The sequence below is a fragment of the Papio anubis genome, chromosome 4 (assembly GCF_008728515.1).
Source record: "Papio anubis isolate 15944 chromosome 4, Panubis1.0, whole genome shotgun sequence".
In the NCBI taxonomy this organism is placed as follows: Eukaryota; Metazoa; Chordata; class Mammalia; order Primates; family Cercopithecidae; genus Papio; species Papio anubis.
The window spans coordinates 178,122,130-178,144,827 of record NC_044979.1 but is presented as its reverse complement, the minus strand read 5'-3'; the positions used below and the strand labels follow the sequence as shown (position 1 = coordinate 178,144,827).

The 22,698-nt window shown below is 52.0% G+C and overlaps 1 protein-coding gene across 5 annotated transcripts in view; it reads right to left on the bottom strand.

Moving 5' to 3' along the window:
• PDE9A (phosphodiesterase 9A) overlaps positions 1-22,698 on the bottom strand; it is a 121,701-nt gene that overhangs the window by 67,218 nt on the left and 31,785 nt on the right. For 4 of the 5 annotated variants that reach the window (XM_031665771.1, XM_031665773.1, XM_003895434.4 and 1 more), the window contains exons 2-4: positions 20,683-20,753; positions 18,652-18,729; positions 7,902-7,945 (exon numbers count right to left, since the gene is read on the bottom strand). In XM_031665771.1, the coding sequence (XP_031521631.1) occupies positions 7,902-7,945; positions 18,652-18,729; positions 20,683-20,753 (193 nt within the window). Of the gene's footprint in view, positions 1-7,901; positions 8,001-18,651; positions 18,730-20,682; positions 20,760-22,698 lie in introns of those variants that run through there. The other variant, XM_031665772.1, reaches the window with a different exon arrangement.

Sequence of the window (22,698 nt, the reverse complement as noted above, 5' to 3'; positions counted from 1 at the left end):
TCCCGGGTTCACGCCATTCTCCTGCCTCAGCCTCCCGAGTAGCTGGGACTACAGGCACCGCCACCACGCCTGGCTAATTTTTTATATTTTTTAGTAGAGACGGGGTTTCACCGTGTTAGCCAGGATGGTCTCCATCTCCTGACCTTGTGATCTGCCCACTTCGCCCTCCCAAAGTGCTGGGATTACAGGTGTGAGCCACCGCGCCTGGCCCACTGCAGCCTTTTTGTTTCAAAAAGAATGGAAGTAAGGATGACGGCAGCTATGCTTATAAGGCCTTCTAGAGTGAAACTGCACTGAAATAGACAATATTATTAAGGAGTGTTATTATTTCTCGCGAGCAACGTGTCTGTGCTCAGACTTCCAGCATTAACTTGGCTTCCAGGGCAGACACAGTCAGTCCTCTGTGTTTTGTTTTAGACTTTAGGAAGCATTCCTGTTCTATTAAAATTCAGCAATTCCACAGAGACCTAACTTTAGTCACTCAAAAATGTCCTCTAAGTCATTTTCAATGATAGCAACCATTTACTGGGCACTTACCAAGTGGCAGGCACTGTGTTCAACATTTTGCATAAATTACTTCATTTATCCTCCCAAGAACCAGGCAAGGTATGCATTAGAATTCCTGTTTTGCAAGGGAAATGGAAGTTCAGTGGGGTTAAGTGGCTCTCCTAAGGCTATTTCATCCAAATGACAAATGAGTATGCCAGGGGGCCTGACTCCTCTTGGAGTGTAAGGTTCTTAGTTTGAGATCCTCAAAAGACCACTGGAGACAAGGAGCTGGGGGCTAGTGGCGCATTTGAAGGCCAGCCCAGGAAGCCCTGGGAGGGAGTGGGGGATTGAGGCGTGGGGGGAAGAGAGCTCCCAGAGGGTGAGCTGACGCGCAGGTGACTCCCCGCTCTGAGCTCCCTTTGAGCAGCTGCATTGATGACATCAGATTCGCAGTCCCACTATGGAGCAAGGAAGCTGGGCACCCGTCCGCCAGCTCCCTCTCACTGGGGAGGACTGACCTCGGGGCGGGCCCTCCCCACCACTTCCTGGTGTGCCCCACACAGAGGAGGTCCTCAGGCAGGGGGACTCAGGGGTTGGAGGAGGCACCCATTAGTGGGTAAGGGACCTGCTATCCAGGCTGCAGGGACCTCCTGGACAGGCCAGTCTGGCGCACCCACAGCATCCAGTACCCTCTGCTGTGAACTTTCAGCACTTCTCTCAGGCCCTCCCCTTCAAGACAGCTAGACTTTTAAAAAGATTTTAATATTTCATTTACTCCAATATACCTCAAAATACCTAATTTCACCAGGTATCTTTCACACAAAAATTTGCACACAAATATTTGCAGCAGCATCATTCACAATAGCCTTTGTGGAAACAGCCCAAATGTCCATCAGCTGATGAACGGATCAACCGAACGTGATGCAGCCACGCGACGCAGCCACGCGACGCAGCCACACAACGGAACGTCACCCAGCCATAAAGAAACGAAGAGCTGTCACAAGCTGCAACACAGGGAGCCTGGAACACAGTGTGTGAAGTGGAAGAAGCCAGGAAAGGCCACAGATTCTGTCATGTGAAAGGTCCAGAATGCACAGGACAGAGAGCAGGGCCTGCCAGGGGCTGGGGGGTCAGGGGGATGGAGAGGGACTGCTAACAGGTACAGGGTTTCTTTTTGGGTTGATGGAAATGTTCTGGAATTAAATAGTGGTGATGGTTGCACAACAAAATGAAGACACTAAAAAGGACTGAGGTTGTACACTTTACTTTTTTTTTTTGAGATGGAGTCTCGCTGTGTCACCCAGGCTAGAGTGCAGTGGTGTGATCTTGGCTTGCTGCAAGCTCTACCTCCCAGGTTCGAGCGATTCTCCTGCCTCAGCCTCCCAAGTAGCTAGGATTACAGATGTGCACCACCACATCTAGCTAATTTTTGTATTTTTAGTAGGGATGGGGTTTCACCATGTTGGCCAGTCTTGTCTCAAACTCCTGGCCTCAGGTGATCTGCCCGCCTCGGCCTCCCAGAGTGCTGGGATTACAGGTGTGAGCCACCATGCCTGGCTGAGGTTGTACACTTTAAAATGGTGGGCTTTATGTTATAACAATGACATCTCAACCAGGAAATATGAAATCAATACAAACGTGACTGAGATTTTTATATTCTTTTTTATACTAAGCCTTCAGAATTTGGTGCGTGCTTTACAGTTACGGCGCGTCTGCGTCTGGACTGCGGCTGGACTTTAAATGCATTTGGTCACCTCCTGGGGGAACTCTCATGTGGGGGCAGCTCCGGGGTTCCATGGCTGTCCCCAAAACCTCTTCACATGCGCGTTGTGGGGCACAGCCAGGCAGCCTGCCCACCCCACCAGCCACCGGCCTCCTCTGGCTTGCAGAAGCTCAAGCACGTACTCTGCAGATGCTCCTCCTTATGGCCCCTTTTTATTGTCCTTCTATGGAAACAGCAACACCAATAAAGCTGCTGGGAAGTGGAAGCCTCTAAGTCACTCTTGGTCTCTGGCCAGGAGGTAGAATGTGGTGTGGGTCTCCACAGGGTCAGATGCAGAGGCTGGACAGGGTGTGTGTGACTAGAGACAGGTCCTGGGTCCTAGTGCAGGCAGGAATGTGGAGGCGAACAAGCAGAACCAGACCCCTACAGCAGTGTCTAATTGAAGACACTATCATTACTTGGGTTAAGCGTGACAGCACGGCTCAACTGCTGTTGCACCTAAGAATATTGTGAGAGCCCCTGGCTCTCCTACAGGACTTGGGCCGTGGGGGGCTGTCCTGGCCTGTGACTGTGCAGCACGCTTTCCCTAACGCTCTGGTCAAAAAGACACAATCCCCTTGAAATGGTCCTGAGATCACACGGACCCTTTGTGGCTCCTAGGATCCGAGTTCCAGGAGGGCTGCAGAGGGCACCAATGTCTCAGCCACTGGGCGCCTGCACAGCCCAAGGCCAGCAGCCTTTGCCAGAGTCCTCCAGGGAGGAACAGCTCCGGCCTTAGGACAAGCGGTTCCAACTCCCGTTCACCTCTTTCCCTTAATGAGTCCAACTCCATCTCCCACTGGTCCTGGATGGGCCCCCAAGTGACACAGAAATCCCTCTTTCCTCTGCTCCCAGCGATACTCTTCTAAATCTGAACACAGCCACCTTGCCCGTCTTCACTGGCCTGCGCGAGCCCTGCTGCATCCAACCCACACCTGGCCGGCCTTTGCCTCTTCTTGCCTCCAGGGCTTCATGGCTTTGACCCCTCTGCTCCTGATGGCATCTAGGCACCAGCATCCTTCTCCCACAGATGGGTTCTGTCTCCGTCCGGATCAGGCCTGGCCCCTCCTGCTGGTGCTCACTCACTCCCTGCTGGCCTCGCCAAGCCCCAGACCTCAACACCATCCATTGGGAGCTGACAGCCGAGAGGCCGCCTGCCCTGACTCTGCCTGCTCCTCGTGCACCTGATGTCTGACGAGCAGGCCAAGCCCACCCGCAGCAACCCCCTCCCTGGGCCATGGCGCTCAGTGCTCAGGTCAAAGAAGCCCTGGATGGGTGTCTGTATATCCCGCTTCCACTTAGGAAAAAGCTTGTCTCTGCTTTTAGAACATGCTGGAACCTGCACTCCTCATCGCCTCCATGACCCCCACCCTGGCCTGGGCCTCCGTCTCCTCCCAAAAAACCAGCCTCCTCTCGGATTTCTCTGCCTCCACCTTTGCTACCACTTCCCTTTCCTGATCTCGACCCAGCGCCCTGAGCAAGATTTAAAACACAAATGTGATGGTGTCACTCCTCCGCTGAAAGCCTTCTAATAGCTGCCCACGCCACTCAGCATAAAAGCCAGCATCCTTGCAACGACCTTCAAGGCCCTGACGCTTTCATTCTCATCTCCAAACATTTGCGCTCTAAACAGCCAGAGTGGAATTTGGTGATCAGCCAGGAGTTTGGGGGAGACCCCAAAGGGATCATGTCTTAGCAGGACTGAGTTATCCCTGGGGTAAGGGCCCTCTCGAGTCATTCTGGCAAAACTTAAAGGTGGGACTCAAAGGCATCAAACCACTGTACAAGTGACTTAACTGCTGGCCAAGGCAGAGCTCAACACGCTAACTGGGAGAAACAAAACCAGATGATGAACCAGCATGCACTCCTGTGATGAGCATTCCATCCAAATCTACTAGATTCATGAGAATCAGAAAAATATGACCCATACCCAGGAGAAAAATCAATCAACAGAGACAGACAGATACGGCAGACAGCAGGAAACTAGCAGACAATGGCATGAAACAATTACCATGAGGTATAAGCGTTTACAGGAAATATAAACATAATGAGGCATAAATGGGACATCTGAAAATGGGAGATATGAAAAAGGAGGAAAACAAATTCCTAGGGATGAAGAACGCAATATATGAAATGAAAATTTCACTGAATGAGATTCACAGCAGACTAGACACTGCAGGAGGGAAGACCAATGCAATTGAAGATGCCACAGAAAAGTCTAAGAAAAATAAAGCAAACAGAAAAAAAGGTCTGGAAAGAAAGAAACAGAGTGTGAGTGAGTCAGGGGATGCTCTCAGGCTGTCTATCATTCAGGTAATTAGGATCCCAGGGGAAACGGGGGGGGGAGAGAGAGAGAGAGAGCAGAAAAAAATCCAAATTTCATGAAAAATATGATCCCAAAGTTCCAAGAGGATCAATGAACACCAAGCAGGTTAAACCAAAAGAAAACCACGCCAAGTCCATCGTAATCAAATTCCTGCAAACCAGTGATAAAGAAAACACCTTAAGCAGCCAGAGGGAAAAAGACACACTGCACGCAGAGGAACAAAGGGAAGGCATCACAGACCTCTCATTAGAGGCTACACCAGCTAAAATACAACGAGACGACATATCCACAGTGCTGGAAAACTGCGAAAGTAAAATTCTCTATGGCAAGAAAATGCCCTTTCAAAATGAAGATGAAATAACAACACTGGCAGTCGGGCATGGTGGTGCATCCCTGTAATCCCAGGAAGTGAGGATTACTTGAGTTTAGGAGTTTGAGACCAGCCTGGGCAACATCGTGAGAACTTGTCCCTACAAAAACTTAAAAAATTAGCCAGCCATGGTGGTGTGTGCCTGTAGTCCCAGCTACTTGTGAGGCTGAGAAGGGAGGACTGCTTCAGCCTAGGAGGTCAAGGCTATCATGAGTTATGACTGCACCACTGCACTCCAGCCTGGGCAACAGAGACAGCTCTTATCTCTCTCTCTCTTTGAAAAAAAAAAAAAAAAAAAAGCAAAACAACAAAGAAAAACTTTTTCAGACAAAAGCAGAAGGACTTTGTTGTCAGAAAACCAGCACTCTAAGAAAATCATCTATAGAATCATAGGAAATCTACAAAAAGGTACTAGACCTAATAAATGAGTTTAGCAAGGTCTCATACAAAAGCCAATTCCTATAAACTAAAAACTACTGAAAATTGAAATGAAAAAAAAAATCCATTTATAATACCATTAAATACATGAAATAGTGATGTATTTATCAATATATATTTAAGTACTTCATATTAACAATGGTAACACATTATTGAGAAACATTAAAGGAAACCCAAATAAATGGATAGACCATATTTATGAATCAGAAGACTCAACATTCTTAAGATATTAATTCTTCCCACATTTTTCTGTATATTTAATGCAATTTCAGTCAAAATCCTAGCAGACTTTTTTTTTGGTAGCAATTCATAGACTGATTCTAAAATTTATTTGAAAATAAAAGCAATAACATTTTTGAAAAAGAAAAAAGAAACCAGAGATAATTTAGAGTGCCTGATTTCAAGACCTACTATTTATCTACAGTAGTCAAGATGGTGTGCTTTTGTTTTAAGACATGTAAATTTACACAACAGTATCTGGAGTCCAGAAAAAGACTCACACATATATGGCCCATTGATTTTCCACAAAGGTGTCATGGTAATTCAGTGGGAGAAAAGATCGTCTTTTCACCAAATGGTGCTGGAGCAAATGAATATCTGTGTAGAGTAAATGAACCTCGGTTTTTTCTCCTCCACTTGGATGAGCTGGACTTAGTGACTTGCTTCCAAAGAAGAGCAGGGAAGGAGACCAACGGTGACTCTGCAGTGCAGAAGCCAGTGGTCCCACGTGGCTGTCATGTGCCCCACATATTCCTTCCAAACCCCACCACACCCAGGCTGGTCGTGAGAGAAACGTCAGACAAACCCAGACTGGGGAGCACTCTACAGACTCCTCCCTCCACTCTTAGGGACGATGGTTAAGTATATGTTTAACTGTATAAAAAAGTTGGCAAGGTTATAGGTGTCTTAGGTATTTAGCCAAGTGAAATAAAATGTATAAAAATAGATGTTTCCACCATTACTTGTACTTTAATGCTCACAGCAGCCTTATTCATAAAAGCTCTGAGACTGGAAACAACCCAAATGTCCATCCACAGAGAATGGAAGACGCCCTGTGGTACCGCCCACACCATGGGACACCAATGTCCATCCACAGAGAATGGAAGACGCCCTGTGGTACAGCCCACACCATGGGACACCAATGTCCATTCACAGTGAACGGAAGACGCCCTGTGGTACTGCCCACGCCATGGGACACCAATGTCTATCCACAGTGAACGGAAGACACCCTGTGGTACTGCCCACGCCATGGGACACCAATGTCCCTCCACAGAGAATGGAAGGCGCCCTGTGGTACAGCCCACACCATGGGATACCACTTAGCAATACAAAGCAATGAATTGTCTCTACACACAGCACACGGGTGGGTCTCAAAAACATGTCAAGTCAAAAAAGAGTACATGTACCATGTAATTTCTTTTACATGAAACTCTCAAAAGGACAAATCTCATGGATGATGTCAGAAAGCAGGTCGGTTGTGGACTGAGACACACTGGGAGGGGCACGAGAGAGCTTTTCTAGGTGGTGCAAATGTCTTGATTTGGGTAATGATTACGAGGGTGACACACTTTTCAAAACTCATCAAAATAGACACTTAAATGGCATTTCATGATGTATAAATCATACATAAATAAACGTTATAAAAATCAAATGGAAAGTGGATTCTAGGTTGGGTACAGTGGCTCATGACTGTAATCCTGCACTTTGGGAGGCTGAGGCGGGTGGATCACCTGAGGTCAGGAGTTCGAGACCAGCCTGGCCAACATGACAAACCTCTGTCTCTATTAAAAATACAAAAAAATTACCCAGGCTTGGTGGCGCATGCCTGTAATCCCAGCTACTTGGGAGGGTGAGGCAAGAGACTCACTTGAACTTGGGAGGCAGAGGTTGCAGTGAGCCGAGATCGCGCCACTGCACTCCAGCCCTGGGCGACAGGGCCAGATTCTGTCCCCCCCGCCCAAAAAAAAAGAAAGAAAAGAAAAAGGATTCTAACACAGCAGCCCAAGTGACTATACGAGGCACCCCAAGGCATCCCAGGGGCCACAGATGCCTGCCTTGGCAACTCACAGTGGAAAGGCGAGGACAGGTGCTAGGCCAGGAAGACCAGAGTGGATGCCGCCCTGCATCTGCAAAGTCCTTAGGATGGCCTCTGGCCAAGGGGCAGGAAAAGACACTGCAGCCAATGGAACCGGCATAGACCAGGAACAGGCAGTGGCCAAGAGGAGTAAGAAAAAATCCATGCAAGGGAGGCTAATCCCAGGGAGATGCTATTTTGCCTGGGGTTAGAAAGGCAGAGCCCTTACAGTAATACAAGGTTTCAGATTCTGTAATAGTGTCAGCTTCAAATGCAGATTCAAATGCTTAACTAACATATAGTTGAATGCTTCAAAGGTTTAACTAATATACATTTCAAATGCTTAGATTCAAATGCTTAACTAGTGTATATTTTATCACCAGGGCAAGCTCAAGATTTCTTTTTCCTTCTTTTAGTTTAAAAAATGACAGCAGGGCCTTACCAGAGAGTTGCTTGATGGCCACAGGTCTCACTTTGTAGGGAGTGCTGCAAAAGAGAAGACAGTGCCGCCATGAGACGCTGCAAGGCGCTCGCTGTACGTCTGGCAGGAGAGATAAGCACTCGGCGTGATTAGAATTCAGTGGATTAGGTCTTTTTTTTATTTTTTTATTTTTTAAATTAGCTCCTTTGACTATTCTCAGCTTCCGTACTCAGATGAGTTTCAAGTATATCATTTAAATGATCAACTTCCTCTATAATGTTCATGTTTGGTCAATTAAATAAATGTCATGGGTACGACTGCCGATCACAGGTGCTGTATCGAGTTGGAAACGGCAGACTCTGGCAGCTGCCTGGACCCATTCCAGCACCTGGCGGATGCAGGTGGCCTCCCTCTCTTTTGCTCTATTGAGCTGATGGCGACCGTATCCCCCAAATGACCAAGAGAGGATGGTGACAGTGATGACGTTGAAAATGCACTGGGGGCCGGGCGCGGTGGCTCAAGCCTGTAATCCCAGCACTTTGGGAGGCCGAGATGGGGGATCCGCGAGGTCAGGAGATGAGAACCATCCTGGCTAACACGGTGAAACCCTGTCTCTACTAAGAAATACAAAAAAAAAAAAAAAAATAGCGAGGCGAGGTGGCAGCGCCTGTGATCCCAGCCACTCGGGGAGGCTGAGGCGGAGAATGGCGTGAACCGGGAGGGAGGAGCTTACTGCAGTGAGCTGAGATCCGGCCACTGCACTCCAGCCTGAAGCGTGTGAGACTCCGTCTCAAAAAAAAAGAAATGCACTGGGATCTCCATGATGTCGCCCCCCATAATCATGAGGCCCAGTGTGGCAGGAGAGAATACTGGCTGTGCATACGACAGCCAAAACGTTTCTATCGCTGACACATGATGGCCTCTGGCCAAGGGGCAGGAAAAGACAGTGCAACCAATGGAACGGGTATAGACCAGGAACAGGCAGTGGCCAAGAGCAGTAAGAAAAAATCCACACAAGGGAGGCTGCCCCAGGGAGATGCTATTCCTTGACCCAGCAGTTTAGCAACATTTGGAAACCTGGAAAGAGAAGTGCTACAAGGACACAGGCCGGCAGACATCACAGGTGTTGCTGGTGGGGTGTGGGTTGCCACACCTTGGGGAAAACCGTGTGGCAATATCGGTTAAAATCCTTTGTCTCAGCAGATGAATTAGGGAGGGATGTATCAGAATGAAACATCAGCACACAGGGAGACAGTCACATGTCATGTGTTCATGTCTTTGACTTGCTCATTCATTTGTTCACTTGCTGTACCCATTTCTTCCCGAGTGTCCGCTGTGGTCAGGGGCAGGGGGGTTGAAAGAGCATGCTCCACTGTGCGGTCTGGTTGGTTCAGTTTGTGCATCTCTCCACAGGCAGGATAACACATTAGTGGCCCTATGGTGCCAGGGTCTGAATATTGAGGTACCACCATCCCACATATAATGAAGCCCTCATCCCCAGTGGGTAAGATTAGGAGGTGGGGCCTTGGGAGGTGATTGGGTTTGGAGGAGTTCCTGAGGGTGAGGCCCATGGGATGGGGTTGGTGTCCTTACAAGGGGTGAAGGCACCAGAGCTGTCTCTTGCTCTGCCTCATGAGGGCACAGTCAGAAGGCAGCTGTCTGCAAGCCAGGAAGAGAGGCCTCCCCAGGAACAGAACCTGCCACACCCTCATCTCGGACTTCAGCCTCCACACTCTGAGAAGTCAATGTCTAGCTGTTTAAGTTCAGACAGACTGAGATACTGGGGTGTCAGGTAGCTGTTAAGAAGATGAAGACAAGTGTGCAAGTATTTACCTGTGGGGCGCCTGTGACTCCTTACTAGGTAAAAACAAGTTACAGAGTGATATATAGAGAATGAGCTCGTTTCTGGAAGAAGAAAGCACAGTGAATATGGAGGGGTATACACGCCAAGCCGTTAATGGTGACTAATTGGGGGCAATACATGTGGTTTGATGGTTACAGGTAACGTGGAAAATCTTTACAATTTTAAACACCAATCATGTGCAAAAATAAAACTTGTGTGGCACTGACCTCCCTGTGCTTTGGGCTCTTTGTCTGTAGGTTGGTGAGGTTGAGGTTCCCGGGAAAGCTGGGCACTGTGGACTTGCCAGCTGAGCCCAAGTGCTGGGGACTAGAGGGCCCTCTGTCCCCTCGACTCTCGCCTCACCCTATGAATGACCCCGCTCACACAGAACGTCAAGTGAGCCCACACCCTCTCGTCTCCCACCGTGTGCCTGCTTGGGCTCACGAGAGGCCCTGCCTCGAAAGGCCTTTTAGTGGCGGGTCATTTGGCGCTGGAGGGCTCATTTCTCCCCAGAGACTCGGTTATCAGAGGCACTGGGCTTGAAGCGTGGCCCTAAGTGCAGAGCAGAGTCCTCCAAGCTCCGCAGGTGGAGACGGCACTCGGTCGTCATTGGGACTGGGTCCTCTCTAGCCTCCGATGCCTGTGCTTAGCTGGGCAAGTCCACGGTGCCTGGCTTTCCCAGGAACCTCAGCCTCACCGCCTTACAGACCCAGAGCCCAAGGTGTAAAGACGCCAGGTGCTTTGCTGATGGCCTCAGTGTGGCCAGTGAGGACCCGTGCCAGGGCTGCCTAGGAAGGGCCTGGACTGGGAGGACAGAGTGGAGGGTGGGCAGCAGAGAAGCCGGGTGTGCTGGGCTCCTCTCAGATCCTCCTTCCTTCCTCTTCTCAGTGTCTCTGCAGCTCCTGCCATGAGAGCAGCCATCGAGATGGTGCAGTGGGTGGAGGGGAAGCCAGAACTTGCGTGGGCAGCAGGAAGGGGCTTTCCCATCACTCCTGCCATCCCTGGCTCCCCACTCCTCCCCGTTTCTTCTCCTGCGCCTCCTCTGAGGGCAGCAAGGACTCTTTCTTCTCCTCCTTCCCCTGCCCCTCGTCCCTACAAAATTAGTGCTGGAGGTGGGGGGCGGGTAGTGACACCAGGAGCAGAGAAGGGTTTCAGGAGGTGGGGCAGGGGCTGGAGGGATAACAGCATGGATCCCACACAGTGCCGGCGGGAACAGAGCCCAAGAGGCATGTCCAGCAACTTCTCCCACGCAAGAGACTCAGAGGAAGGTGCCCTGGGGACCTGACACAAAGACAGGCTTACCAAGACACCCTCCCCTCGTGCAGGGGCACTGGGCCTGCTCATCCCCCCAAATGGAACCCAGCCCCCTTCAAGCCCATTCGACCTATTCAGAGGTCAGCCTCTCGGAGGAGTCTGGTGAGCTGAGGGGAGGAGCGATCACATCCACAATAGAGGGAAAAGCGATGGACAGGGAGCCTCTGGGAATGCTCCAGGGGGCTGCAGAAACCTTCCTGCCCTTGGGCCCAAGATCCTTGGGTTGCATTTCTGGGCCACTCCAGATCAGTCTTGGCTCCCAGCTGCCGAGTCCTTCGGTTTCTCAGGACCCGTTATGTTGCTCCCATGAATGAGTCAACTCTTGGCTCAGTCTCAGTGGAGCGGAATCTTCATCAAGCTCTTCAACAACAAATTAACACAGGAAGCACCTCCTCTTTGGAAAGAATAAGCTTGCCTCGGGCTTCTACTGTATTTGTCTGTTTCTAAGATCTAACTGCCTGGGCTCTAAGACCTCTTTTAAAACCCATTTAATAGGAGGAGGAGGAGGCCTGGAGCCATTCTGGAATATAGAAAGCTTTTCTCTAAGCCAGAATGGCCAAGAATACTGGCCTTACACGCATGGAGCTCATCCGGTGGAGAGTCACCCGCGGCACAACTTGGCTGAAACCGGGAACAAAAGGAGCAATGGTGCGTGTCGCATGGCACGGTCCTCTGGCCCTCTCCCCTCTGTATGTGTCTCACCGCACACCCCACTTTCACTCACGCTTCTGAGACGTCTGATTTTCTCCTTCCACTGCATCTTGAAGCAGTAGTGACTGGGGAATGGAAGGGGTGTAGGGTTGTCAGGAAGCAAGGTCCATGTTAGCTGGATGCCAGGATCTACCAGAATGTTCCCAGATTGGAAAGGAAAATGACACCAGATGGCTCAGGGTCCCTCCAAGGAGCAATGCTGGAGCCTTATTTGATCACGGTTGGGCTATGACTTTTTATATGTGTTGGTCGTTAGGTTGTAGAGTCATCAATTATCTTTCTTGCCAGCTCTAAAAGGGAGTGGAAGGCAATCAGCCTATTTTCCATATTTTCCATGATGTAAATGTGTTGCAGGTTATTTCAAATGCAGGCCTGAGCATGCTCCAGATTGCACCAAACGTCCAGGAGCATAGGAAGGGTTAGGCAGCTGCCAGTGAGCATGCTCCAGATTGCACCAAACGTCCAGGAGCATAGGAAGGGTTAGGCAGCTGCCAGTGAGCATGCTCCAGAGTGCACCAAACCAGGAGCATAGGAAGGGTTAGGCAGCTGCCAGTGGATCCCCAGCCATAGGAGGGGCCTTTGGATTCGGGGCGGGGATAGGAAGACTGACAGTGTGCAGAGGGGGAATGTGCTTGGAGGTTTGCAGAAGGGGAGTGCCCGCTGGGCTTGGGTGGGCACTCCTGCAGCTCAGCAGATTGGAGACAAGTACATTATGGTGAATTGGGGCCAGACATCCCAATGCGGGGGGCTGGACAGTGTCCTGCGGCCAACAGGCCACTAGAGAACTCCATGCTGTGAGTGATGGGACGAAAGTGTGTTTGGAGCCTATTTTTCTGGAAGGTAGCAGGACTCGCGAGAGAGATGACTGTGAGGGGTAACAGGAGGCAGAAACCAGGGAGCCCACCCGTGAGATGCGGTCCACACCAGGAGCTGGCTGCCAAAATCTAAAGGATGGCATTAAGACAAGAAGTATTTTGAAAAAATAATCCAATGCCACAATTCATTTGGTTTGGAATGAGAAGCAGAGAAGGAGCTAGAGTTTTAAGTTCTAAGAGACCGGGCAACCAGCATTACCCCTTCTCATCAGGATGGAGGTGGTCTGTCTAGAGCCCTTGGAATTTGGAGATTTCATGAAATGCCCACCCTGTGGCTGTGAAACTGGGAGGAATCCAAGCAAACTAGATGCAACCAGCCGCCTGCAGGAATCCAAGCAAGTTAGATGCAAACAGCCGCCTGCAGGAATCCAAGCAAGTTAGATGCAAACAGCCGCCTGCAGGAATCCAAGCAAGTTAGATGCAAACAGCCGCCTGCAGGAATCCAAGCAAGTTAGATGCAATCAGCCACCTGCAGGAATCCAAGCAAGTTAGATGCAACCAGCTGCCTGCAGGAATCCAAGCAAGCTAAAAGGCCTTGGCTCCAGCTGCCTGCAGGAATCCAAGCATGCTAGATGCAACCAGCTGCCTGCAGGAGAGCCTCCTCCAAAGACATGGTTCCTAGGCCTAAGGTTGGGGGGACAGTGGGGTGACCAAGTCTACATCAGGTCACTGCAGATGTCTTCAGAAGTGGAGGAAGTTAAAGAGAGACACAACCTAACCAACCAACTAACCAACAACTGCTGACGTAGCTTCTGAGCTGGAGGGAGAGGGCTGCTGTCTGCTAGGAAGAAACAGAGTTTAGCCAGCATGTTTCAGCAAGGGAAGGCCCTGGGTCTGGTAGACATAAGTTCCTGGTCACCAGAGAGCTGGGTCAAGAGTGGTTTCTTAGGTTTTCCAGACCTTACATAAGCGGTTAGTTCCCAGACTGTGTGCTGGAATCACTTGCAGACCTTTTAAAAAAAATCTCTTAAAAATCTGGACTTAATTGGAGGGGTCTGGGCATCATCTGGTACCTTTTTAAAGATTCCTGGGAGGGCCGGGCGTGGTGGCTCAGGCCTGTAATCCCAGCACTTTGGGAGGCTGAGGTGGGCAGATCACCTGAGGTCAGGAGTTCAAGACCAGCCTGACCAACATGGAGAAACCATGTCTCTACTAAAAATACAAAATTAGCCAGGTGAGGTGGCACATGCCTGTTATCCCAGCTACTCGGCAGGAGTCTGAGGCAGGAGAATCCCTGGAGGTTGCAGTGAGCCAAGTTCGTGTCATTGCACTGCAGCCTGGGCAACAAGAACAAAACTCTCAAAAAAAAAAAGGATTCCTGGGTGGTTGCAGTCTGCAGCCAGGGTGGAAAGCCACTCTTTAGTTGAACTAGTTTACAGGGACTGGTCCGAATAAGAGCAGGCGTGTGTGCTTAGGACGCCTGAAAGCACAAATGGATGGGCATGCGTCTCGCTATCAGGCATTCTCTGCAGGAGCTCAGGCACCTGTGTGGATTTCCAGGCCCCGTGGGTCACCGTGAATTTCCAGGCCCCGTGGCAGTGAATTTCCAGGCCCCGTGGGTCACCGTGCAAGGTGGGGCTCTGAGCAGCCACCTGCCCAGCCTTCCCATGGCCCCTTTTCCACGCAACACCATAGTCACAGCACGAAAGTCAGCAAAGGATGCTGGCTCCCTCCTGGACATGTGGTGAGGGGATGGCTGCAACATGCTGCTGGGGGGCGGGAGAGAAATGCTGAGCATTCCCGAGGCCTCACAGGGTGGCTCTGGTGCAGAAAGAGTGCAAGGAGCAAGGAGTTCGGGCCCTGAAGCACATCTCTGAGGACGGCCGCTTGTTACCAGGCACCGAGTGGAAGAGAGGAAGAGCGGAGAAGCCAAGGAAGAGGCAGGGCCAAAAAAGAAAAGGCTGGTAACGTCACTTGCCGGAGAGGGAAGAGGGAAGGAAGCAGGAGAGAAAAGCCTTTGGGTCAGAGAGCATCAGTGGCGTGTCCCGGGCCAGCCTCGTCCTCACTGGGAACCTGCAGAAAGATTCTCGGGGCCTACGTCTGTCATAAACCAGAGACCGAGGGGAGCTCTGTGCTCCACCAAGCCCCCTGGGGATTCCGAAGCAGTTGTCTGAGAACTACTAGGTTGGAAGATTGGGGGAGGGGGAGGGGACAGCGACAGCTAGAGAGCACAGGGGAGACCTCACACACCAGGAGCTGTGCCTCAGCACCGCTGACGTCCTGGGCCACATGTGTCATTGCTGTGGGCCTGCCCTGCGCGCTATAGGATTCTGAGCGGCATCCCGGGTCTCCACCCATCAGATGCGAGTAGCAGCCCCTTACCCCTGGTGACATCCAGAAATGTCTCCAGACGTTGCCCTGCATCCCCGGAAACAAAGCTGCTCCGGGCAGTGCAGAGGGAGAGGCATGCACGAGCTGGACTGGTTCACTCCATCCCCCACTCAGTCCATCCTGCACCCAGCACGCCCCGCCTCATTTAGGGGCTGGAAATCCCGCAGAGAGTAAGGCGAAATTTCCTTCCTGCGAGAGACCATTCAGCGGGGCCAGCAGCAGTGAGAACCTCAAACAAGTCAATGAGGCCACTTCAGACTGAGGCGCACACTGAGGGGAGGAAGCCAGCAATGTGCTGATGGTGATGGGGCTGGTGACTGTGGGTAGTCAGAGTGATGGGTCTGCGTGAATCTGGATGCTCATGGTGATGGGGCTGGTGACTCTGGATGCTCATGGTGATGGGGCTGGTGACTCTGGATGGTGACACTGATGGGTCTGGAGGACTTTGGATGGTGATGGTGATGGGTCTGGGTGACTTTGGATGATGGTGAAGAGGCTGGTGACTGGATAGTGATGGTGATGGGCTGGGTGACTTTGGATGGTGATGGTGCTAGATGACTTTGGATAGTGATGGTGATGGGCTAGGTGACTCTGGATGGTGATGGTGATGGGTCTGGGTGACTTTGGATGGTGGTGGTGCTGGATGACTTTGGATAGGATGGTGACGGGTGGGTGATTTTGGATGGTGATGGTGATGGGACTGGTGACTTTCATGGTGATGGTGACAGGGTGGATAACTTTGGATGGTGATGGTGATAGGTCTGGATGACTCTGGATGGTGATGGTGATGGTCTGGGTGACTCCTGATGGTGATGGTGACAGGATGGGTGACTGGATGGTGATGGTGACGGGCTGGGTGACTCTGGATGGTGATGGCGATGGGCTGGGTGACTTTGGATGGTGATGGTAATGGGCTGGGTGACTGTGGATGGTGCTTAAAGCAGGTGGCTGCTCTGGCAACTAGCGGCTGAGCAGAAGCTGGTTCTGCAGAGCTGGGAAGGCAGGATCCTGTGGGCTGAGCATGGTGCAGGCGTGGGGACAGCGGATAAGTTGGAGAAGTTGGTAGGGCATAGGTTGGCAGGGCCCAGATTGGCAGGCCACCACAGAGAAGGAGGTGTCCTACCAGGTTGAACCTGGCAGCTGTGTGGGAGAGGCAGGCTGGAGGCAGGGAGGTCAGAGCTCAGTGAGGCCTGGATCTAACTGTGGAGAGGGAATGGAAGAAGGCACAAAGGAGACGGGGGTGCAGGAGGATGCAGGCACCAGCCTGGGGACAAATACAGCCACATCTCAGCACGTGCCACCCCCAGCCACGATCAGTTTGTAATGAGAGAGGAGAGTCTTTTCTCTCCTCTCCACCATGTCTATGCCTATATCCACACCCACAATCATAGCTAGGGTATCCGTAGCTCTTTCTATTCCCAGAGTCACATTATCTAGATCACATCCACATTGGTGTCTAGATCTGTTTCTGCAGCACCCATACCCAGTTAGATCCACACCCTATGCATCTATCTATATCCTCATCCATATCTATCTTCATCTTCTCCATCTACATCCTCATCTGCGTCCACCTCCATCTTCTCCATCTCCACTGCTCCCCTCTCCATGTCCACTGCCATGTCCATATCACCGTACCTCATCTGTCGCTGTCTCTTTATCAGAAAGGCATGCATTTTGGCATCTCAGCAGACAGCTTCCAGACATTTGGGCTCTTTGGGCTCAGGAGGGCTTTTGTCTGGTGTGTCTGATACTTTTTCTTGTTAATAAGGCACCTGGGGCCAGAGAATTAGAAGGGTCAAGGCGGGCTTCTCCTATTTCCCGCCCAGTTTAAATGTCTCTGCATGCTGTTTCAAATGAGTTCAGGAAAACAAAGAGGTTTCTCTCAGAGACCCAGCTGGCACGGACAAGGTGCTGGTCTCTGTGAAATCCCCTCTGAGAGATCATTTTAGTCTTGTGGGTGTCGGGAGGACGGGTCACTCAGTGACTTCACTTCTGAGTGAGACCCCCCAGGCTGGAGCTGGTCCCTGGTGAGGCTGACAAGATGCTCACTGGAGTCTCCGGGGAGCCAATTAGCTCCAACTGCACCTTCCGGGGAGTCTGGAAGCCAAGAGTCAGAGCCAGACGGTATGGAGCAGAAGACGGGCATCCTGGCTAGGGCAGGGGGGAGATTGATGGGCACAGCCAGATGGGAGGAGCTCGGCTGAGGCCACAAGGTGACAGGGAGGACGGCTGACCAGGACAGCTCTGGACATGTCCACTGGGACCTCGCTGAGGGGGATGGCACTGGCCACACCCACCAAGGCCTCACTGACCAGGACAGTGCTGGCCACATCCACTGGGACCTCGCTGAAGGGGATGGTGCTGGCCACATCCACTGGGCACTGGGACTTCGCTGAAGGGGATGGCGCTGGCCACGTCCACTGGGGCCTCGCTGAGGGGGACGGCGCTGGCCATGTCCACCGGGACCTCACTGAGGGGGATGGCGCTGGCCACGTCCACAGGGATCTCGCTGAGGGGGATGAGGCTGGCCACGTCCACTGGGACCTCACTGAGGGGGACGGCGCTGGCCACGTCCACTGGGATCTCGCTGAGGGGGATGAGGCTGGCCACGTCCACTGGGACCTCACTGAGGGGGACGGTGCTGACCATGTCCACTGGGGCCTCACTGACCAGGACAGCGCTGGCCAAGTCCACCGGGGTCTCACTGAGTGGGACGGTGCTGGCCATGTCCACTGGGACCTCGTTGAGAAGGACAGTGCTGGCCACGTCCACCGGGACCACGCTGAGGAGGACGGCGCTGGCCACATCCACTGGGGCCTCGCTGACACAAGGGTCTCCCTGACACGCACTTTCTCCTGTGGGCTCAGAGCTGGCCATGGGTCAGCTGGGCAGGACACCCTGATGACCAGATTGACAAGTGTCCCATCGCATCTACTGAGTCCCTTGGAGGCTCAGTGAGCCCCAATCTGGGAGGAACAGAGAACACCAGAGAGGGGTCCTGAGGTCGCACGCCCCAGCTCACCTGCTCCCTCGCCTCATGAGAAAATCTAAGTTCCACTTTGCCCAGCCACAAAGAGCAGTGGAGGCTGCTGGGGTCTCCCCGGGTCACCAGGCACAGGGGCAGGTCACTGACCTGAGAGCCCCTGCTCCGTGTCCTTCTTGGGCCACACACCGCTGGCTTGACCTAGGTCACAGACATTCATGGAGGCTTTCACTGGCCTCTCCTCTTGACTTCCTCGGCCTCATCCCCGCCCCTTCTGTGCATAGACCCTCCCGCAGGCATCACTTTATGAACACAGAGACCAGCCTGAAGTGGTTAACATGAAATGTCCCCAGGGGCTCTGTAGGGAATCTCCAGCGGTCCTTCCTGGGGTTAATGTGGGGATCCCGGGGCCTGGCTCTGCAGCTCTTGGCTCACCCTCCTGGGCCTCAGTTTCCCCTCTGTACAATGCCTCCTCCTGTTGAGAAGCAGGTGCAGAGCCATGGCTGCAATTGTTATCTTGGAATGTGCCCAGCTCCTCTGCAGGGGAACACGAGGAGTCAAGACTCCTTCACACTCGCTCCTACCTTCACCCTCCATCTCTGCTGTCAATTCACACCTTCCTGCAGAAGCACATTTACAAAATCATAGAAAGCCTCCCATGTCAAGGAGAGAAGTGCCAGACACACCCCCAGGAACATGGCCGGAGCCTCTTACCGTTCTGAATTCGCGGGCATGGTGGGGTCGATGGAGACCATGGCATCGTCAGTGGTCAGCAGGGAGATGGTCGTGTTCCTGGAAAACACACCCAAGCCCGTGTTTTCGCCCACAGCGTGCTCTGGGACGTACACTTGAATGTACACATGGGGCCAGAGCCCTGAGACAACCAGGACAGTCCCGGGACCAGCCTGGCCAAAGTGCGGTAGGATGGGAAGGGTGGGAGGCTGTCCCCAGGCCTTTGAGATTCTGTTTGTAAATGAAATTAAGCAGCTGTGTATAACCCTAAGTGTGTGTAGATGCTGAAATACTTTAAAATGGGAATTGGAGCTAGTCTACTTTTTTGAGTTGGGAGATTTTTTTTTTTAAACCTGTGGTAAAATAGGAACTAACATTTATATCAGCAGATGACGAATTCATAGTTTTGTCTTTCCACTTCCAGTACCTTTGGGAGGCCATCTGAACTGCACAACTGTCTCCTACAAAATCGTTTTAAATGGTTAGGATGAGTCTTCCTCCAACCTCACATCTTCTGGGGCCTCTTGCACGCTGTGTCACCTCGACCAAGTTACTCTCTGATCTTCAGTGGTAAGTTGTTAAAATCTGTGCAATAGAGGTGATACGCGAATCCCAGGGATGCTCTATGGAATAATGTGTCTATATATTTATTTATTTATCGGCACAGTGCTTCACATACGGTGCCCAACGATGCCCCAGACCATGGGCTACTTTTGCTGCTAAAACTGCCATTTGCTGCACTTTCAGACATGTAATTTCATCTCCATTTTCTCACCTGTCTGTGAAAAACTTCAATTGCCCTTCTCTACCTCCGTCCTAACTTTAAAGTTAATCCTCGAGCCAAAGCTACTGCTGCTCACCCTTTACAATCAGAAAGTTTGCTGATAATTAGAAAATCCACTGGTTGGAACACACTGTTGATTTAGGACATTAACTCCTGGGGGACTCTGAGGGCTCGATAAGGAAGATCACTGGTCTTTTCAACCCATTTCTGAAGTCAGCCTTTCGCCCAGTGTTGATCTGGGTCAAGCCCCCTGGGCAGAAAAGGCACCTATGGGTGATGTGGGGCTAGGGACAAACTCACACACAGTGACCCCGCTTTCTCCAAAAGTGAATGAAAAAGTGAGAGGAAAAAACCCACACTCTTTTTTAGGTATTTATTTATTTTGAGGCAGAGTCTCGCTCTGCTGCCCAGGCTGGAGTGCAATGGCATGATCTCAGCTCACTGCAACATCTGCCTCCAGGGTGCAAGCAATTCTCCTGCCTCAGCCTCCCAAGTAGCTGGATTACAGGTGCGTGCCACCACGCCTGGCTAATTTTTGTATTTTTAGTAGAGAGGAGGTTTCACCACGTTGGCCAGGCTGGTCTCGAACTCCTGACCTCAGGTGATCCGCCCACCTCGGCCTCCCAAAGTGCTGGGATTACAGGCGTGAGCCACCACGCCCGGCAGAAAAACCCACACCCCTTAGAGGGCGGTTCTGTTTAATTCAGCCGGACGGTTTCCTCCGTGTGGACACAGCCATCACTTGTGCAGGCAGAGAGGCCCGGAGGGCGCCGAGCCTCCTTCGGGATTCTGCGCATTGATTGATTTCATTTTTTATTTTTATTTTTATTTTTTTGAGACGGAGTCTCGCTCTGTCGCCCAGGCTGGAGTGCAGTGGCCGGATCTCAGCTCACTGCAAGCTCTGCCTCCCGGGTTTACGCCATTCTCCTGCCTCAGCCTCCCGAGTAGCTGGGACTACAGGCGCCTGCCACCTCGCCCGGCTAATTTTTTGTATTTTTTTTAGTAGAGACGGGGTTTCACCGTGTTAGCCAGGATGGTCTCGATCTCCTGACCTCGTGATCCGCCTGTCTCGGCCTCCCAAAGTGCTGGGATTACAGGCTTGAGCCACCGCGCCCGGCTGATTGATTTCAAAGAGCCCCTTGTAGCAGGCGGGTCCCTCGGGACCTTCTGCGCCTCTTCCTGCCCCTCCCAGGCATTCTGAAAAGGCAGAGCCGGCAGCGCACACTCACCGAGGCAGGCCGGTGGCGATGCAAAACAGGTCCATGATGTCGCTGGAGTTGCAGTACTTGCTGAAGATCACCTGCAAAACAGAAGCGCGGTGAGGCGGCAGCGAGGGCGGGGGGTCCCCCTGGAGACGTCAGAGGCCATGTGCTTCTGCTCCGGCTCCAACCTGAAGGTTCATTCTGAAAAGAAAAACTGTGACCCTAGGCACTGGAAAGTCACAGGCTCATCTTTTCATTCGGTTGATACATACGGGTGGTGAAAAGTGTCATTGTTGCATTCAGTGGAAAGAGATGCGAAAAACACAGCGACCCCCCTTGCCCACACGCCTGTCAGTGACATAGTTATGGAGATGGCGCATCCCTTGGAAGGGGCCAGGCAGGACTGACCACCTGGAGTCAACACTCGCTGGGCACCAGGTCTTCAAGTATCTCATGGGGGCCATTCTGTAAATAAAATAAAATTTAAGTTCATTAACTTAAAAAAAAAAAAAAAAAAGCCGGGCGCAGTGGCTCACGCCTGTAATCCCAGCACTTTGGGAGGCTGAGGCGGGCGGATCACCTGAAATCAGGAGTTCCAGACCAGCCTGGCCAACATGGTGAAACTCCATCTCTACTAAACATACAAAAAATTAGCCGGGCGTCGTGGCACGCGCCTGTAGTCCCAGCTACTTGGGAGGCTTAGGCAGGAGAATAGCTTGAACCTGGGAGACCAAGGTTGCAGTGAGCCGAGATCGCGCCACTGCACTCCAGCCTGGGCAACAAGAGTGAAACTCCATCTAAAAAAAAAGAAAAAAAAATGCCTTTCGGTATTTGGGGACTGAGGGACAGAGGCTGAATGATGAAGTCAAAGAGGGGAATCACATCACGACAGAACCACTGAGGATCCTGGACGCCCGCAGTGAAATTGGCTCCTGCAGAGAAACAGGACCTCTGCACGGGATGGCCGAGCTCACCCCCAGTACCATCCGGGCTGCGGTGGAAACGCCGGGTTGGCATCCACATCTTTTGTCCAAGTGGTCCCGGCTCTCAGGGAGGGGGCATTTCGAGCTCGGTGAGGTTGGGGCTTCTCCAGGGCTGGCAGAGCATGGAACAGGCCACGCCCAGGCCCCCGCCTTCATCGCAGTGGATGCCTCCCTGGACAGTTTCCCCGGCTCCTGGCTGCCAATGCAGCTTTTCTTTCCAGCACAAGTCCCTGGCGTGGGGGAAACGCAGGCCTGGGAAGATGGTTATTTTTCGGTGCCCAGTGCACCATTTTTTTTTAAAGCTAAGATTAGTTTTCTTTTTTCTTTACTTAGAAACAGTGAAATATAGAAAACAGATTTTTTTTTTTTTCTGTGACTAACACCATTTCCTGTAGGCTGCTGAACTGGCAACAATAAGACAGTAAACAGCACCTCGCCTTGCCCGTTATCCCCACTGGTATCTGCCCCAGGGGTAATGGTCGGTCAAAGGTAGCCTGTGTCATTGCGTGGTTCCTGACGTCTGTGGCATCGGCTGTATCCCCGGCTGCCTACGCAGCTCGGTCCTGGCCATGCTTGTATGGGTGCAGTAGCCCCTTCAGCAGCCCCCACTTTGGCCTTCCCGTTTTCCCCACATCCTCCTTTGCAGAACTCTGCTGGCTCCTCCCAGAGCTCCCTCCTCCGGGATGTGCGTCTTCTCCCACGTCCTGGTTCCCGGCCTCACGGGCAGAGGCTGCTTCTCCCAACCCCACTGCCGAGGAGTCCTGCGCTTGGCCGGGTGCCAGACCCTCACTTCCACCACGACACCATCCTCAGCCCGAGTCACAGTCCACGCCGTGGTCTCCCAGGCTATGCCGTGGAGTTGTTGCGTAGCAGAGCCCGGGCTGGGGTCATGGCCATTTTCCCACCAAGACAGGACAAAAAGTGGTTCCCATGTGGGCCCCTGTGTAACTCCCTTTCTCCTGGCGTGGCGGGCTTACTTTGGGGGTCTACAGACCCCGGTCTGCAGAGGGCAGGGGTGGAAGAAGAGGAAGGCAAGAAGGACTCTTTCTGTAAACATTCT